This window comes from Hypanus sabinus, chromosome 21 (assembly GCF_030144855.1).
Source record: "Hypanus sabinus isolate sHypSab1 chromosome 21, sHypSab1.hap1, whole genome shotgun sequence".
Taxonomy (NCBI): Eukaryota; Metazoa; Chordata; class Chondrichthyes; order Myliobatiformes; family Dasyatidae; genus Hypanus; species Hypanus sabinus.
Window position 1 is genome coordinate 19,138,387 of NC_082726.1, and position 20,377 is coordinate 19,158,763.

At 42.2% G+C, this 20,377-nt stretch overlaps 1 protein-coding gene across 3 annotated transcripts in view; it reads left to right on the plus strand.

Annotated features, from left to right (window-relative positions):
- LOC132378840 (casein kinase I-like) overlaps nt 1–20,377 on the plus strand; it is a 240,123-nt gene that overhangs the window by 58,653 nt on the left and 161,093 nt on the right. For all 3 annotated transcript variants that reach the window (XM_059946093.1, XM_059946091.1, XM_059946094.1), the window contains exon 2: nt 12,224–12,646. In XM_059946093.1, the coding sequence (XP_059802076.1) occupies nt 12,451–12,646 (196 nt within the window). In that variant the 5' untranslated portion in view covers nt 12,224–12,450. The remainder of the gene's footprint in view (nt 1–12,223; nt 12,647–20,377) is intronic.

Sequence of the window (20,377 nt, forward strand, 5' to 3'; positions counted from 1 at the left end):
CTAATTTCAATGCATTCCTTTACCCCAGAAATAGAACAGAGTTAAAATTTTGCTGTATTGAAATTCTGTAAGTTACTTAACATTCAGATGTATATTCCTGTAGTTCTAGCTGTCATTTGTTGGAGTTACATTCATGATTACCATTTTAAATATTAAAATGGGGAAAGAATGTTTCTGATTCAGGTTAAATCGGTAAATTGGTTTATTGTCACATGTAACTAGGAACAGTGGAAAAGCTCGTCTTATGTACCAGATCAATTCATTATAACAGTGTGTTGAGGTAGTACAAGGTAAAACAGTAACAGAATAAAGTGCTACAATAGAGAATGTGCAGGTAAGGTGGAAGTCACGACGAGGTAGATAATGAGATTGAATACATCTTGTACAAGAGGACAGTTTAAGAGTCTGATAACAACAGGATAGAAGATGTCCTTGAGCTGACCTATGAGCTTTCAGGCTTGTACTACCCTACTCAAGAACAGGGGTGAGAAGGGAGAATGTTGAATAAGGTTGGGATTTTTGGTTATGCTGGATGCTTTCCAGCACTGAAAGCTTTATATATTGGTGGAATCTTTCTTCTGTACTGCTCTTCATTACTAGTCACCTCTGACCCCAGTCAGGTCATCTCCTGCAGTTTGCCTGCCAGGAGCACATTTAAGTTGACGATGCTGTCATCTACCCGCTAAACAGAGCCTACTCCCATTTTGTACACAAGGCAGTATTGTAAGGATCATCTTTCTTGATTTCTGAAGTGCCTTCAATACCATACAGCGCTCTTTACTGGGGAAGAGCTCCATTCAGTGCAGGTTGGCACTTGCATTGTATCCTGGATAACAGACTACCTAATTGGCAGACCACAGTTTGTGTGGCTTCAGAGCTGTGTGTCAGACATGGCTATAAAGCAGCACTGTGGCCCCACTGGGGACTGTATTGGTTCCCTTCCTGTTTAACCTGTATACCTCAGACTTCAGATATAACACTGAGCCATGCCATCTGCAGGAATTCTCAGACTCAGCAGAAATTCTCTGATGACTCAGCAATAGTTGAGTGTCTAAAGAGAGGACAGGAGAATGAATACAGGGTCCTGGTGGAGTCTTTGTCAAATGGTGCAAGCTGAATCATCTGCAGCTCAACATTAGTTTGACAAAGGAGATGGTGATGGACTTTAGGAGGACTAAGCCTGCACTGTTCCCTATTACTATTGATAGTGAGGACATGGATGTGGTGAGGACCTACAAGTATCTTGGGGGTACATTTGGGTGGCAGACTTGAACGGAGCGCCAGCACAGAGGCTGTGTACAAGAAGAGCCAGAGTTGCCTCTATTTTCTGAGGAGATTGATGTCCTTTGAAGTATGCAAGCCTCTCCTTCACACGTTTTACCAGTCTGTTGTCATCAGTCTATTGTCTTCTATGCAGTGGTATGCTGGGGGAATGGCATCAACACAGGTGACGCTAACGGGCTCAATAAACTGATTAGAAGGCTGGCTCTTAGCTGAACTATATGGAAGAAATGTGGTAGCTAATAAGAGTTTCAAATTGACCACTGGGTCTTTCCAAAGTGTTCAGCTGGCAGCTGTGTCCACTTTATAATGAGGGTGTTGGTTATGTGAATCTTGACACGCCTTCAGTTGCATGCCTGTGTGTGGGTCTTGTCTTTCCTCATTCTATTCTCAAATCTCTCCCCCTCCTTTTTACAGTAAAAACCTTTATTCAAATGCCATCCCTGTTAACTCAAGCTAGTTTAAGATAATGTTTTTTCAACAACTCTGACATGTGTTTTATGTTGCTGCTCAGGGGTAGTAATGTTTGCTTCAGGCATCATCCTTGGTTTGAAACCCCACTCAGTTGATACTATAGTGGAGTATTCCAGCGCGGTCTGCTATCTACATTCATGCCTCCCCACTTTACAGTGCGTCCAGTATTGAACGTTGCATTGCACCTCATCTCCAGCAAACGTTTCACTAGATTTACAGACAAATGAGACTGTTCAACCTATGTTGCCTCCACTCCAGAGCCAAGGTCATCAAGCTGCAGAAGCTGCTCATTGTCTTGAGTGTATTTTGAGAAGGGCCTCTAAAACAGCTTCAACTCTTTCACTGGAGCATCCAAGCATATGGGCCTTCTATTTAACATCTGCAAGGCAAGTTCTGCTGCAAACTTTCTATCGAACGCTGCCATTTGACAAGGAAGGTTCATAGAAAATGTGGATCTCTTCACATATCTCTAGAGTGACCTCTCACTAAAGGCAAATTTCACCACTGCTGATCTTGAGCAAGCTGGAACTAATGAAAAGACTGTAGATCAAGAGGGCAAAGTTCATGGTCTACTAGGCAGTACCTGCCTTCCTATCTGCTTCTGAGACACAGGAACGCTAGAGTAACATTACCAATATTGAAAGGATATTGCACCTCTGATTTACCAATCCACCAGAAAGGTAAACAAACCCCTCATCAATCTCTTCCAAGCCACATCACCAACGTTGAGGTAATCGCAATCAAGATTGTTTAATATCATTTTCTGAATGCAAACGTACAGGCGAACAAAATAATTGTTTCTCCAGATCTAATGCGACACAAAAATACATTAAGATAAAGAACAGAATGATAAACAATAAATATATAAGCTAGCTTGTATACTTGTATGTCCATAAAGTGACATATGAGTGTCTGTACATAAGGTGACTCTGGCAGGAAATGGTAAAGTAGTGGTGATGTGGAGGTGTCGAGCAGCCTTCCTGCTTGGGGAAAGTAACTGTTTTTGAGTCTGATGCTACATTGCCTCCTTTCCGATGGGAGAGGGACAAACAGTCCGTGTTCAGGGTGGATGGGATCCTTCATGATGTTGCTGGCCTTTCTGTTTTTATGTCCTTGGTGGTGAGTAAGCTGCTGCCGGTGATGCGTTGGGCAGGTTTTGACTACCCATCTATGTTCAGAGTTCTGTTGGGCAGCCCGTGTTGGTCGCTAGCTCTACACAGGCTCTCTATTCTTTACATCTGCAGCAAGAAGTAGCAAGGTGGACGGAGGAAAAGATTCAAATGTATTCTTGAAGTCCTCCAGACAAAGAATGAAATTCTCACTGAAGCCCAGGGTTATCAGGCCCCTGACTCTTCAGAATAGATTGGCGATGACATTGATAACCTTGAGTTCAATGCACCAGGAATCAAAATGGAGTTTGTCATGTGCTAAAGCACATGTGTGCACAGGTGCAATGAAACGCTTACGGCTGCTTCACAGACACATAGCAAAAGATAAGCAGCGTTTACATGAAAAACGTACTAAAAAAAATACACACATTTTCCAAGAGTTTCTCCTCTTCCACCATCAGAGTTACAATTGATCCATGAATGCTTCCTTCTTACTTTGGACTATTTATTTTTGTAATTCATACTAATTATATGTCTCGCATTGTACTGCTGTTGCAAAACTACACATTGGTCATAAATCTGATTCTAAAAGAATACAGTAGGAACAAAAAAGTCCATTTTAGTGCATAGTGTTCAAATTGGTCATTAGGTTGGTTCAAGAGCCAAATGGTTGTAGGAAAGTAGCAGTGTGGGACTACCATACAGCCTGCCTTCAGGTGGCTGTGTGAAGAGAGCATGACCTGTGTGCTGGGAGATCTTTGCATGCACTGAAACTTGGTATAAATGGTGAAGGGAGTGTTTTCTGCCATCCCACCAAACGGACTTGACAATGGATCCCACATAGACATTGTCAGTGATCTTCAAGACACCCCAGAACTGTTACCTCAGATTATGAAGAAGAGAAAGGACAGAAGTGGGATTTAAAAAAAAATTGGGTGTAGTGAAGTGTTGTCATGTAGAAGATTCCTTCTTGCTCTTTGAAGAAAAGCAGTGAAATTATGGAGAATAAAGAAAAACTGCAGATGCTTGAATGTGATAGAAAGAAAAATGCTGGACAGAAGGGTCACAGCCTGAAATGTGGATTATTTATTCCCCTCCATAGATGCTGCCTGACTTACAGAGCTTCTTCAGCATTTTGTGTGTGTTGCTAATATTTCATGTCGAACACCCTTTGTGAGAAGACACAGACTCTGACCTGAAGCCTGTTGTCTTGACCTGCTGAGTTCTTCCATTACTTTCCAGTAGGAAATTTCCCTCCATTTCCTGGCCAAGATTTTATGTATCCACCAATGTCACAAAAATAGAGTATTTTGCCATTAATTTTGTTGTCACGCCTAAACTACTCAGCCATGTTTCCCACATAACAATAGTGTTGACAGTCCATTAGCTTTTCAGCGGCTGTGAAATGCTTTGGGATTCCCTGAGGTCGTGATTGCATTGTATGAATGTATCTCCTTTTGCTTTGTCTGTGGCTGCTTCTCACTGTGCAGCTGGAGCACCAATTTATGTAATTGCTGTGTCTTTGGCCACAGAGGTTTTTATGTTGCGCTGTGCAGTGATGATCATCATCTGACTCTAATACCTCTGTAGCCTCCCTGTCCTCATAACTTTGGAGCTAATTTTTTCCTATGAGTCATTTAAGCATAACAGAAAAAGGTCAAATCTTGTTATAACAATATAACCATCCAGAGTGGAAGAGGGTGGGCAATTCCCATGTCAATCAAATCTGGTCTCTGCTTAGCAATTAGCAACTGAGCTTGATTTTGTGCGCAACTTAAATTAAAGCTACGTATTTTCCAATCAGTCATTAATAAATTACTTTGCTGTTATTGGTAGGAATGTCCGTCGTTTTGGTTGTATTTCCTCCATTCTGAGACTATTTTGTCTAAGTTGACGGCAGTTTTGCCTGTTCTGACAACAACTCTGGGTGAATGATATGTTGTCAGTAGACACAATTAATAATGTTGTAGATACGTAGTAGATTCCAGTGACTTGGGCCATCGGTTAATTGGGACAGCCGTTTATTTGGGACAACTCTTAAAGAGCAAAAACTAAATTGAGAAAATGGTCGGGATTCCCTTCATTTATTTGGGATTTTATTCCACTTAATTGGGACAGGAGACTGTTGCCAAAGATTTTCTAACTACCGTTAGTCAAGTACACGTGCTTAGCCATAAGACACTACACCGTGCTTAGAGCAATCAGTTTTTAAATGGTTGCGTGTGTCTGTATTCAAAAAGCAGTGATTTTTGTCACTGTTAGTTGATGAGAAATAAGTAGTGAGACATTTTGCTCACTGCAGTTTCAAGCATCCAGGCTTGGAGATGCCAGAAATGGTTGGGAGTTAAAATGAATCAATTTCACTATTTCAACAAATAGAATTACAAAGGATTTGAAGGTTCCTTGAATGTTACAATGAAAATGTAGATTTGGAAGATTCAGTCATCTAAAGCATTATATAGAAGAAAGTCTATTGCACCAGATGTCTGCGCTGGATGTGTTCATTTACAGTCAATCATAAGAACACGACAGGTGAATTCCTCTGTCGAAAACTATCAGGAACTTGCAAGGTTTTATAGTGCTATAGAGGTATTGGTAGTTTGTCAGTTTGTTCTGTATTTCATTTAAGTACATGAATTGTTACTCAGTTAAACAGTAGTTTGTCTTTTTAACTAGGTCCAAGGAACTTCAGTTCATTGAGGCAGCCAATTAATTGGATCAAAATGTACTGATCCTGATGTGTCCCAATTAACCGGAATCCTCTGTATTTATATAGTTAGGCATTTTAAGAAGTGCTAGAAGAACTCAGTGGGTCAGACAGCATCAATTGAGGGATATGGACTGCCAACATTTTTCTTGAGACCCTTCACCTAGTCTCGTGAATGATTTCAACTTAAAACGGCACTGTCCTTTTCCCTCCATAGATCCTGCCCGACTTGCAGAGTTCTTCTAGCACCTTTGTGTTTTGCTTCACATTTCTAGCACCTGCAGTCTCGTGTCTCTGTTCGAACATTTTAACCTGCTCTTTTTTTCAATAAAATATTAGACCATAAGGTAGAGGAGCAGAATTAGGCTATTAGCCCCATTGAGTCTGCTCCACCACTTCATCATGGCTGATCCATCACCCTCTCCGCTCCAGTCTCCTGCCTTCTCTCCATATCCCTTCACGTCCTGACTGATCAAGAACCTTATCAGCCTCTGGCTTAAAAATACCCAGTGACATGGCCTCCACAGCTGTCTGTGGCAACAAATTTCACAGATTCACCATTCTCTGGCTGAAGGAATGCCTCCTCATCTCCCTTCAAAATGGAAGCCCCTCCATTCTGAGGCTGTGTCCTCTGGTCCTAGACTCCTCCACCATAGGAAACATCCTCTCAACATCCACTCTACTGAAACATTGCAACATTTGTTAAGTTTCAATGAGATCTCTCTGCCTCATTCTTTTGAATTCCTGTGAGGACAGGTCCAGAGCCATCAATTCATCCTCGTATGTTAACCCTTTCATTTCATTCCCAATTACTCTCAGGAACCTCCTCCTGAAACATATCCAATGTCAGCACATCTTTGGATAAGGGGCCCAAAACTCCTTAGTATTCCAAGTGAGGCCTCAGCAGTACCTTGTATAGCCTCAACAATACATCCTTGCTTTTATATTCTCGTACTCTCAATGAATGCTAACATTGTCTTCCTCACCACTGACTCAACTTGCCAATTAACCTTTAAGGAATTCTGCATGGGGACTCCCAAGTCCCTTTGCAACTCAGATATTTGCATTTTTTTCTCCATTTATAAAATAGTCTACACTTTTATTTCTTATACCAAATTGCACAACCAAATACTTGCCGACACTGTGTTCCATCTGTCAATTTTTTGCCCATTCTCCTAATCTAAGTCCTTCTGCAGCCTCTCTGCTTCCTCACTGCCCCTCCACCTATCTTCATATGCCCTGAAAACCTGGCCACAAAGCCATCGATTTGGTCACCCAAATCATAAAACTTAAAAATAAAGCAGTCCTATCACAGCATATTATTTGATATCTAGTTCAATTCAGTAACCCATACCTCTTTTGATCCAGTGATTATGCAAAATTTGGAGGTGTATTGCATTTAGATAGCACATAGCAGAATTCTGATTGATGCATCAATGTATTCTTTCTGAAAAACTCAATCTGTTATTTGGAAATGTAAGACTTGGTTTTGCAAGGCTCAATTTGAAGAGGCTGCTTTTGGAATAATTTTAGTTTGGACCCAAAGCAGTTGTAAGGTTTGGCAGATGATGTACAAAACCATGCATACAAATGCAGGTGACTTTCTGTGCTGGTTATATTGCTTGCATGCTAATAAGTTTTTGCCATTAATTTGGCAAAGATGTATGCATAGCCATACGGTCTCACTTTAGAACTCTGCATATGACCAGTGAAGGGATCATAAAATAGCTTCCTTAGGTTTTGCAGTCATCTGCTTCAGAAGCAGATATACTGTCCTATTGTTGGAATTTGTATTCCCAGTTTAGTTTGGTACTGGGTAGTGGTAGGAGGGGGAGGTAGAAAATGCTTTTCCTAATTGCTCTCTTCATTTTGTTATCCTAATATTTCTGCATGTTGTAGAGTAGTGGTCACCAACCTTTTTAAGCCCAAGATCCCCTACCTTAGCCTTAGTACAAGGCAAGATTGACCCCACATCAATTAGTTACACGCATGTGCACCAGGGCAGAAAAGACCGGAAGTAAAACACCGCAACCTGGGAGTAGAAAATAATATATAAACACCGGGGGTATCCACCTTTTTTTTTGCACTGTGGACCGGTTTAATATTGATAATACTCTTGCGGACTGGCCGACGGGGGCGCGGGGGTGGGGCTGTTGTGTTAAACACGACCAGAATACAACGATACTCGAAGCAGGTTCCTTATGTCCAGTCTATTCTAGTTTTCGCGGCTCTCGGCTTCTGCCCTGCTTGCTCACGTTTTTTCTGCTGAGAAAACTCAGCGGGTTTGTCTTTAAGTGCTGGGTGCTTGGACTCGGTACTGAAGCAGTTTTGAGACATTGCCTCATTAGTCAGCCTCCCGCCCGCCCGCCCGCCTCCAGACGCCTTGGCCAGGTGCGGCTGGTCGCGGGTGGGGTGAGAGGACAAGGTCAGGGCCGGAGGTCCCCGTACCGGGGCCGCGGTGGTCACAGTCCGGAGAGCGCGGCCGACCGAGCGGGGAGTGTGACAGAGCGCCTGCCCGGCCCCTTGTAGGATCTATCGGCGGACAAATGTTTGTTTCAGTAGATCGCAGCCCGGTAGCTACTCTGATGCTTACGAAATGCTGAGTCCGAATTAGGTCGTCTGCGAATATTTTGGCACCGGGTTCCCCCCGAACATTCGGTGTGCTAAACCAGTTTAGAGGCAGCACCCATCTGTCTGTACTCCAGGCCAGTAGCGATGGCACTTCCCAGTGATCCCTGGCGTGAGGGTATCACTGTGTTTAGTTGCCTGATGACTTCGCGTAGGTTCCAGTTCAACAGTCAGCATGACAGGGAATGAGGAAAAGTGCAGCTGACTCGTATCGTTTCCTCGTGGCCCGATGGTTGGGGACCAGTGAATTACACTGTGTAGTGTGGGAGAGCTATACGCATACACACTGGGCAGAAAGAACTGAACTAAAACCCTGCAACCCGGAAACAATTTCTCATTAGTATTTGTGTATTTCTTTTTCTTTTTTTTTTTGGGATCAGCTGGGAAAGTCAAAGATCGCGATCGACGTGTTGGCGACCACTATTGTAGAGTAATAGGGCAGCAGTACAGTATGGATGTAGGGCCTTCGGCCCGAGAATCCATGGTGCCCATCCAGCTAATCCCAATTTCTTGTGTACCTTGGCATTCTGTCCAAAAGCAACAAAAACTATGAAGCAAGATTGCATTGGTTCTGGTTTTAATCCTGTGGGTGCTTAATGCCCCTAATGCCGCTGGTCTACCATCTCTCTCTGTTTAGAAGGACTCTGCATTGCTGTGTCCATAGCAATTGGTTTTTTTTTTGACAGTCAGGGTTGTTAGTCCTGAGCTGAACCCCTGAACCTGGAGGACCAGTGGACCACTTGTAATCTGGCTTCTACCCTTTGACTTGTTTGGCATGGGCAACCCAACCAAGAGCTGAGCACAAAACCCCTTGACTCCAGTCAACATAGTTCTCTGAGTCATTGAGACATGCAAGCCTCTTAAACCCTTCTACAAGGTTGTGTTTCTCTTGGAGGAATCCTTTTGAGTGCTATTAACTGAGGAAATTGAAACAAAGTATGTGATAATTGTCTTAAAGACATCATCCTCCCTTTTATCAAGATTAGCCCTCAAAAAATTATGACTGTTCTGAATCATGATGAATTTACTTAAATGGACTACAGAAGAGAATGGACGTTCAGGTATTTTTAGGCATGGATTGCTATTTAAAAAATGTTCCTGTTGAAGCTTAAGTCAAAACATAGAAATGCCAATGGGAAATCTAATTGCAATGTAAGTAATCGGATTCTAGTTTAAAACGGTGTAGTTCAAAAATTTGAAACATTTAAAAGGTTAGATCATCTAATCCAGTGGTATACCAGCAACCCATTTTGAGCTCAGCCATGAGAAGAGATTGCTATGTGGGCAGAATATTCAAGGTTGTGCTCAGAGCAACATCCCTACTGACTCCTGGAAATCTCTGGCCCGGGACCATTCAGCTTGGAGCAGGAGCATTTGCGAAGGTATTGAGGACTGAGTCCATGCATCAGCAGCAATCTGTAATCCTGGGTGAGCAGCAGAAGATGCATACTATCCCACTCACCTGTCCCTTCAACCTTCTGCCCCATCTGCAGCTCCACATTTTCTCCAGCGGCCAACTCAGAACTCTCAAAACTGCACTGGAACCAAGTTGTTTTCGTCTTGATCCCAAGAGACTGCATAATACTTCATAGAAAATGTCTCAAAAACATTTTGAGACATCCCAAGGTTGTGAACGGTGTTTAAATGAGCCAGGGAGGCCTTCCACTGGAATAAAGAACAGTCTTATTTCATTAAACATTACAAATGTGGAGAGGTTTACTGCTTAGTATGTCATTTGTGGTTTGAGAAGTATCAATAGATACTGAGGTTGCAGGGGGAGAACTTTTAAAAAAAACCAATTCTAACATGTGCTTAACAGAGTGGCCTGCCTGAGATATCTCTCTGGCAACCTGTATTCTTACTGACATATTGGTAGAATGTGGCCAGTTCAACCCTCTGTCCTTTTAGAGGTCTCTCATGCAGGTGGTACAGGACCATCACTAGATGATCTGTATAATATTTCTGTTGTGAAGCGTGTCTCGCTATTTTTCAGAGGCCCTTAGCTGGCTTAAATTTGATTTGTATGGAGGTCATGAAAATAAGATGCAAATGATCGGAAACTGCAACATTGCATATTGTGCCTGTATCTGTTGCATTTCCTCAGAAATAGAACCTTTTAATCACTTTTTCCCCCTAAGTATTGAATTCCTCTGACACAGCAAAAATAGAAATCCTGATTTAAAGAAGTGTTAACCAAGTTTTGAAAGGCAGCATCTTGGGCAGGGTTGTTGGATATGACACAAGGTATCCCAGCAAACCTCGCCACTATCACTCAAAGATTGAAGTACTTTGAAAAGTTTAAGTTAGTAGATAAATGGGAGAAAATCTATAGATTCAAATGATTGTCTTAACCACCTGATGAGCGTAGCCACCTTATTGGTTTCCTCTCTATACACTTTTCCACTTTAAATATGGATATTGTTGCTGCTTAGTATATCATCTCTGGTGTGGGGAAGTATCGCTAGATACTGAAGTTGCAGTTGAGAAACATTATTTACTGCAACTGTTCCATTTCTCAAATAATTCATGTGCAGATAATTAGGTTGTAACATGGATTTTCCTTGCTGCAGCTTTGAATTTAACCCACAGGATGGTGGGTACTATGTAGTAAAAGAGGTTTGATCATTTTTATAACCTTTAACTGCTGAGGTTTGGGGGAGTGTTGTGGGAAGGTGTGGATACCGACTGGGAGTTCAGTGGTAAAGCTTTGTTTTCAATTACTGGGGCAGTAGAAGGTTGAATACCTAATTCTTCCATCATGTGTTCAAAGCCATGCCCCAGATCCAGTTCAAGGTATTTGTTATTTCAATTGTTTTGAATCCCTGTCTCAAGTCTTGTCACCTGATTGACGTTACTGGGGAATGGTAATTGCAGAATGCTTGACAATTTACAGACAATTTGCTCACATGTCCATTTCCTGTTGTGGTGCAGTACATCACAGAAGTAGGTAATTTGGCCCAGTGGGCCTTTTGCTGGTCTTTATTAGAATGCACACTTAAAGAGCTGTAATATACAAGTAGTGTATAAGTAGTGTGAGGAATCCTAACTCACTCCATTTTTTGGCTAGTATTGACAAGGGCTGAATGGTGTCCTTCTGTGCTATAGATTTTCTTCTATGATGCTCTCTGAACTAATACTGAATGTTGACATTGTTCCAGTCTTGAGATCTTAGTGGTATCTTATTTGGTATCTTACTTGTCCTTATCTAACCCTAGTGCTTTCTCCCTCATTCCACTTGAATAGATCTATTGTTGCTGACCACATTACCGGAGAATGTGTCATATTCTAATCACTCTGGTAACGGAAGTTTCTTCTTGATTCTTAATGGGATTTCAAATTATCCTTGCGATGGGTCCGGAAGGAGGGTCTCAGCCTGAAATGTCGACTGTTTATTCCTTTACATTGTTGCTGCCTGACCTGCTGAGTTCCGCCAACATTTGGTGTGTTGCTTGGACTTCCAGCATCTGTAGACTTTCTCATGTGTGTGTATATAGCTGGGGTGCCTAAGACTTGCACAGTACTACAGTAATTTTATATATTGCAATGTAATGCTGCTGCAGAAAAGACAAATTTCATGACATGTGAGTGATGATAAACCTGATTCTGATATGGCTCTCCATTGTGGACTGAGAATGGGAAAGGGGGCAGGGAGAAGGGAATCGTGGTTGGGAAAAGGGGAAGGGAATGAGAAGTGCCAGAGAGACATTCTGTAATAATTAAAAAAACAGTTGTTTGTAATCAAATGACCTTGCTTGGTGTTTCAGGACTGGGTGTGTCTGCATCCGTACCAACCCCCACCTTGGCACTCCTCCTCTGCCACCTGCCCCACACCCCTCTGGTGGTGCTCCATTTTGACAAATGCAGTATATGTGCTTAAGACTTTGCACAATATTGTACAAGGGGTATGCAAATATTGTTCTATCAACATGCATTGTCCAACTAGAGTACTTTAAACGTAGCTGTGATTTGGTGGTGTATTTGGATAAGGAATTGTGAACTCATTGGGTTTTCTTTTGATTTCCAGGATTTATTTTCAAGTCTTCAATGTGAATAGGAAGCATCCATGAAGACAGAAGCAATCAATTCGTTTTCTGACAGTAAGGGAACGGATGACTATCGGATCTGAAGACAACCATGCTATTCAATGACTGCCTTTGACTGCACTAAGGGACTCAGCATTGCCCACCAGTTTGACAGCTTTAACACAAACGCTCTAGACTTCTGTCGTTGAGCTGTGACCCTCCTGCTGCTATGGAATCTAGTCGGGCAAGCAGAGAGCGAGAGAAGGAGAAAGCTGAAGAACCTCGACGATCGAGTAAGCAGTCTGGACGGAGTCCGTATGGCTCTCGCCCTGGCTCTAACCAGTCGTCAGGGGTTCTTATGGTTGGACCAAATTTTAGGGTTGGCAAGAAGATTGGATGTGGCAATTTTGGAGAACTTCGATTAGGTAAGAATTTCATTGAGTGTCTAGACATTTTCAGTTACTTATACAATCGTGATTTAGTACTTGTGTTTAAAATATTGGATAAATAGGCTGCCATTTGGGGCCTCAAGTCATTAGATTGCTTAAATTTTTAACAACCTGTTTTAATAGAAATTTCAAACACTAGTTGAAAGAACTTGCCCATTTCTATTTGAGATTTTTCTATTTTAATATTTCTCCTTCCTGTAATTTTCTAAATTAGTCTATAAGCTGGCCCAGGCTTGCAATGCAGCTTCATTCTTGTGATGTGTGTGCATCCCTATCTCTATCCCACCATCGGGGTAGAGCTTCCTCCCCAAACACCACTGCTTCAGAAGCCCATTTCCAAAACTTTAGCATTAAATTGTCCTTCCTTAAATCTTTCTTATTCCGTTCACCGGTCCAAAGTAGCTGCAAGAATTATTCAAGGGCAGGAGCTACTACTTGTAATATGACTGCAATGTCAGTTCTGGGTGAGTGCCTGTACTTCCCCCTCTGAATCAAAAACTTATGGCTTATTCCCCACTTTTTCCTGGTGATATAGTATAAATGCTAAATTACTAGGCCAGCAGGCAGATTTTGGGATCACTCATATGGAAATGTGAATGTATATTCCTCTCTGGCATCTGGGAATTTGTATTCAATCAATTAAACTAAACCTAAGAATTCAACCAGATCTATCAGTTTTACTGACATCCTGACCTAGTCTAGCTGATAGGTAACTCCAGATTCATCAGTATGATTTGACTCTTAATCTTCCCAATTCAGGCTCACATGGTGAAAGACAATAATTGTTAGCATCGACAGCATCTCGTGAACGACCAAGTAAAAACATTAACTGTTACAGTGTAGAACTCAACTATGGTAAAGAAAGTTTCAGGCATCTAAAATGAAACAGTGAACACTTGAAGAGCTGTAGCTTACAAGGCTATGGACCAATCTCTTGTGGAGTCTTAGAGCACAACAGCATAGAAACTGGCCATTCAGTCCAACTAGTGTGCTGAACTTGTATCATTATTGGCCTGTGTGGGCACAATGGGATGAATGGGCACCTTCTGTGCCATATTTCTTTGTAATTTGATTGACATTGCTCCTCTGAATAAATACTGATCCTCATCTTGCCAATCTGTGGTATCTTATAATCATAGCAAATACTTACTGTCCATGCCAACAGTGATTCCTCTCTATGTTAATCCCATTTGTCTGTATCAGAATTATATCTCTACACCTTTCTTGGCTAAAAACCTTTCAAACATTGTAATTGTATCTGTCTCTCCTACCACTTCTGGTAGCTTGGGCCAGGTGCCCACCACTGTGTGTGTGTGTGTGTGTGGGACAGAGAGACACTTCCTGACCCAACCAAGCATAACCGAACTTTTATGTTAAACAACAAAGTTGTTATTTATAGTTGCAGTACCTTCATAGTCCTTCTTTCCAGTGTTACGATACAGCAGCAATGAATATGGAATTGAGACAGGTTTTTTACAAACAAATAAACATTTATTTAAACTCTGCTCAATAAAAATGAAAAGTAAACAAACGACTAACTTATCTGGTTGTTAACTGCTATACGGCAACTCGGAACAGTTTTTAAAGCAATAAATGCGAACACAGTTCTTAAAGTGATAAATGCGAAAGTTCAAATGATTCATATAGTCAATTAGGAGGAACTTTCTTGAAGTAACAACTTCCTTGACGATCTGACGGGAAGTTACTGCTGATCCCACCCGAAATATGCCTTGCCCGAAGGATTCACGATGAAGGAAATAAAAACAGCTTGAAGGATCTGACCTTTTCTTTGGTGAATGACACTGCGCCCAACCCTTTCTGCTGTTATAGCAGGGGCTATCTCGGATGCAGGTTGCTATCTCCGGAACGAAGATCCAATAAGGTCGATCCTGTATTACCGCCTTCGACACCAACTTTATTTGATCCTTCGGGATTCCTTACTTCGGTAAATCTTCACTCTGCAATACTTAGACTTTAAAATTAAATTGAAGATACATCAAACATAACTGGCAGTGATTTTCAAAACTGCCGGCACAACGACAATGTACCTCACAGTAAGAATTAAAACTCCACTTTAAAACAAAACTGCATCATGAAACCAAATACACAGCATAACGGAGTAATGGACGACTTAAACGACGTCCCAACAGAAACTCCTGCGTCACAGCAGGCTTTCCCCATTTTATACCTGTTGGAACAGGCCATCACATGACCTCACACTGGCAGGAAAATTACATCATGTGACCTCACACTGGTGTGAAAATACGTCACCCCACCATCACAAGACTATTACATCACGCCCACCAGATACTACTCAATTACATCATGGTCATGAGACAGTCAAAAGATACCCACGGGCTATGTAACACCAGTGAGATGTAACTTTTCAAATCCCTGGAACTTCCCACCAACACACCCCAAGTAAGTGTTAATTATTGTGGTCTCTGAGTCATATTCATGAATGGGGTCTTAATTGTATTCATGCATGCAAGTCAATTGGGTATTTCCTCTTTGGAGCTGCATTTTAAACTTAATCTATGACCTGTGTTTGGATCTGAAGGTTAATGTTTGCTATATTGCATCTCCAAAAAATGCCCTAACAGTAGTAATTGGCAAAACTAAATCTGAGTAGACCCACCTGTGTCGCACTGTTTCTGTGGCTGCTCCAGTGTAATAGCAGTGCCTTATTGCTGTCTGTCCTGCTTTTGTCTTCAATGTTTGTTACTTCCTCCTGTGTGTAATAACTTCTGTTAATTTGAGGTGTTATGCTCTGCTAAAGCCACTTTAGAAATGGAAATTGTTTTAACTGGGCCTTAGGTACTGATCTTGCTTGTAACTCATATTTGAAGAATAGATTAAAAATATGCATTTTGAGGGGAAGGTTGACAAATATATGAAGGAGAAAAGAACAGAAGATTGTTGAATGGTTAATGTGGAAGAGGGGTGGGTGAGTTCTTGTGTGGAGCTGAAGTTCTGTGAAGCCAGTAGGTCGATTGACATGTTTCTGAGTAGTGCATTCGCTTTAATCCTAAGCAAACATTATTGCTTCATTCAGGTCTATGAAACGGCTTCATGAAATGGTGGAATGTTATTGACTCCTGTTCCTAATAGCTAACATATACTCAATTACTATTCAAGGTCCAAATCTTCTTCCTTCAGCAGCTAAGAGACACACCTAGTTTTTTTAAAAGTCATAAATAATTGAATGCTTGGATCAAGATTCAAACCAGCTGTCATGTTATCTTGTTGCAGAATGCCAGCTCTCTTTTAGAATTTTCATTTCTACCCTTTGGCTCTGCTCCTGTCGTGACAACAAACCGGTTTAGAAGCTGTATTCTAGTGTTTTCCATAAGTTTCATGTATATCTCGCCTGGAGGTTTTGTACAGGCTTTGCATTTAGCTAGGCAAGGTATAATTTCTGTGGTTATTGAATGTCAAGTGTAAGTATGCAATATGTAACCAAAGGCTGGCCATTAACATCGAGCTGCGATGTGGTTGGAGCACTTCAGTGTTGAAGAGCATGGGTTTAGATCTGGCTCCAGAGACCTGTCTTCCATGTAGACCGTGTTTTCCAGTGTAGTGTTGAGCAAATGCTGCACAATCACAGCTGCTGTTATCCTGGGTGTGCTTTTAAAACAACGAAAAATTACCAAAAAAAAACAATTGCAGTCTGAGGAAAAGAGAAGTTGTACGTAGAACGTTATAGCACAGTAACGCGCTGTAACATGGTCCATGATATTGTGCTGACCTTTTATCCTACTCCAAGATCAATCTAACCCCTCCCGCTACATCGTGCTTCATTCTTCTATCATCCATATGCCTAAGTATTTTTTAAAATGTCTGTAATAAATCTGCTTCTGCCACTACCCTTGGCATGGCATTGTACATACTCACTACTAGTTTTTTTAAAAGAAACTTGCATCCAATATTCCCCCCCCCCCCCCCATACTTTCTTCAGTTCATCTTAAAATTAAGCCCCCTCACATTAGCTACGGTGAATGGGATGTCCCAGGTAGGTGAACTGCTCAACCCTGAGTTGGGTTGTAAGGAGAATTCTAATGGAGGATCATTGTTTTCTTCAGACTGCCCACTAACCCGAAAGCCCTTGCAGCCCTGGTGAACTGAGTGACTGCAGCCTGTAGTTCATCCTCTGTGTGCGTGAGAATAGCGCTCTCAGGGCAAGAGGTTGCGGTGTCCTGCGCAAGAGGTGCAAAGACTAACTTAAGCAGTAGCCCTCTCAGGCAAATGTTAAGGTCAACGAGTGGCAGCAGCTGACACACGACAGAGACTGCTGGAGCACACTAATCCACGGAGCAGCCAAGAATTCTGAGGAATCTGGAAGAGTGACTGCTGAAGAGAAGAGGAGATGCAGGAAGGATCCTCCTACCCAAGTGCCCACATCCCGGCTGTTCCCATGTCCCTACTACACCAGAGTCTGCAGATCCAGAATTGGCCTCTACGGTCACTAATGATTGTGCTGTTCTCCTGAGGACTCTTCTTCCCTTGTGATCTTTGCAAGAGAAGAACCAGTTTAATTGGGTGTCCAGGGAGGGGTAGCACCTGTGATGAAGGGGGTTTGTTGTGTCCATTACTAGGTAGCTCGTTCATCTCCGTGCTCTCCTGTGTCTCCTGATATTTGTTTGCATGCAAAAGCAGCTACACCCTGATACAATGTGGTCTGAAACAGGCTAGGGTAGCCAGCACCACCTACCCCTAGTGAGGTAGAGACATGCCTGGCCTAGCATGTGAAGTCAGCTCCAGTGGATTGGGTGGATGAAATCTAAGGTGAGCTCCAACAGTCAGAAGTTGGCTCTGCAATGGTCCATGGAGAGGGAAGGGCATGACAAGGCACAGAAGTAGTCATGGTCATCCACTGCAACAAGGAAGACCACAGTTCATGTCACTTGTTCATTCCACTGGAACAAGACTTCCAAGGTCGAGAGAGTACAACGGCTTTTCCACTTTAAAAACTCTCCTGCACAGGTTTCCTGTCATTGTCAGGCGTGACGGACAACAACCATTAGTCACTTCTATCATGGAAAAATGTCTCTGGCTATCCACTCGATCGATACCTCTATCAGGAAGGACAGCAGAGTAGCAATGGCTGGAGTTTCTGTGAAAAATGAGGCAAGTGCAAGACATAGATTCCAAAAAAGAAGAAATTTTCAGATGTAAGGAGGACACTACTGTGGCTGACAAGTGAAGTCAGAGCCAAAGTAAAAGCAAAAGAGAGGCCATACAAGGCAGTCGAAGATAGAGGATTGGGAAGCTTTAAAAAATTGCAGAAGGAAACTAAAAGGTCATTAGGAAGGAAAAGATGGATTACGAAAGGAAGCTGGTGACTAATGTCAAAGAAGATACTAAAAGCCTTTTTAAGTATATAAAGGATAAAAGAGAGTTGAGGATAGATATAGGACTAATAGAAAATGATGCTGGAGATATTGTAATGAGAGATGCAGAGGTGGCAGAGGAACTGAATGGGTAGTTTGCATCAGTCTTCACAGTGGAAGACGTCAGCAGTACACTGGATGTGCAAAAGTGTCAGTACGTGCAGTGAAAATTACGACTGAGAACGTGCACAGGAAGCTTAATGGACTGAGTGTGGATAAATCTCCTGGACCTGATGGAATACACCCTCGGGTTCTGAAGGAAGTAGCTGGAGAGATTGTGGAGGCATTAACAATGATCTTTCAAGAATTGATAGATTTTGGCATTGTACCACATGACTGGAAAATTGTAAATGTTACTCTGCTATTTCAGAAGGGTGGGAGGCTGCAGAAAGGAAACTTTAGACCTGTCAGCCTGACATCAGTGGTTGGGAAGTTGTTAGAATCAATTGTTAGGGATGAGATTATGGAATACCTGGGGGCACATGACAAGATAGGCCAAAGTCAGCATGGTTTCCTGAAAGGAAAATCCTGCCTGACTAACCTACTGAAATTTTTTGAGGAAATTACAAGCAGGGTAGACAAAGGAGGTGCAGTAGATGTGGTGTACTTGGATTTTCAGAAGGCCTTTGACAAGGTGCGGAACATGAGGCTGCTTAACAAGTTAAGAGCCCAGGGAATTACAGGGGATTTACTAGCTTGGGTGGAGCATTGGCTGATCGGCAGAAAACTGAGAGTGGAAATAAAGGGACCCTATTCTGGCTGGCTGCCAGTTACCAGTGGCGTTCCACTGCGGTTGGTGTTGGGACTGCTGCTTTTTACGATGTATGTCAATGATTTGGACTATGGGATTAATGGATTTGTGGCTAAATTTGCTGATGATACAAAGATAGGTGGAGGAGTGGGTAGCGTTGAGGAAACAGAGTGTGCAGAGAGACTTAGATAGTTTAGGGGAATGGGCAAAGAAGTAGCAAATGAAGTACAATGTTGTAAAGTGTATGGTCATGCACTTTGGTAGAAGAAATAAACGGGCAGACTATTAGTTAGATGGAAAGAGAATTTAAAATGCAGAGATTCAAAGGGACTTGGGAGTCCTTGTGCGGGATACCCTAAATGTTGATCTCTAGGTTGAGTCGGTGGTGAAGAAGGCGAATGCAATGTTGGCATTCATTTGTAGATGTATAGAATATAAGAGCAGGGATGTGACGTTGAGGCTCTATAAGACACTCGTGAGACCACACTTGGAGTATTGTGTGCAGTTTTGGGCTCCTTATTTTAGAAAGGATATACTGACATTGGAGAGGGTTCCGAGAAGATCCACAAGAATGATTCCAGGAATGAAAGGGATACCATTTGATGAATGTCTGGCAGCTCTTGGGCTGTATTCCCTGGAGTTCAGGAGATTGAGGAGGGATCTCTTAGAAACATTTTGAATGTTAAAAGGCCTGAACAGATTAGATATGGCAAAGTTATTTCCCATGGTAGGGGAGTCTAGGAAGTGAGGGTATGTCTTCAGGATTGAAGGATGTCTATTTAGAACAGAGATGAGGAGAAATTACTTTAGTCAGAGGGTGGTAAGTCTGTGGAATTTGTTGCCACGAGTGGCTGTGGAGGCCATCATTGGGTGCATTTGAGGCATCTTGATTAGCCAGGGCATCAAAGGGTATGGGGTGAAGGCAGGGGAGTGGGGGTGTCTGGAAGAATTGGATCAGCCCATGATTGAATGGTGAAGCAAACTCCATGGGCCAAATGGCCTACTTCTGCTCCTATATCTTATGGTCTTGTATCATTTTCTCCACCTCTCATTCTCTGCTCTAAAGAGAAAACCCCTAGCTTGCTCAGCCTATCTTCATAAGAAAAGCTCTCTAATTCAGGCAGCATCCTGGTAAATCTTCTCTTCACCTCCTGTAAAGCTTTCACACCCTTCTGATCATGAGGTGACCATATTCTAATTGTGGTCTAAACAAGGTTTTGTATAACTGCAACATCACATTGTGGCTCTTAACTAGATGGTTTAACTGGTAATATACCAATATACCATACACCACCTCTAACAGGCCTATCAAGTTGTGTGGCAACTTTGAGGGATCTATGAATTTGGACTCAAATTTCTCCATGTTACTGAGAATCCTGTCATTAACCGGTGGATATTTAAATTAAATATCCAATAAACAGTATACAGTAAAAGTCTGCTGTCTGACTGTTCAGAAGTTCTGATATTTGAGTTCAAGATACTTTGCAGATGCTGGAAATCTGGAGCAATATGCACTCAGAATGCTGGAGAACTCAGCAAGTCACCCGAGACCCCCTGAGTTCCTCC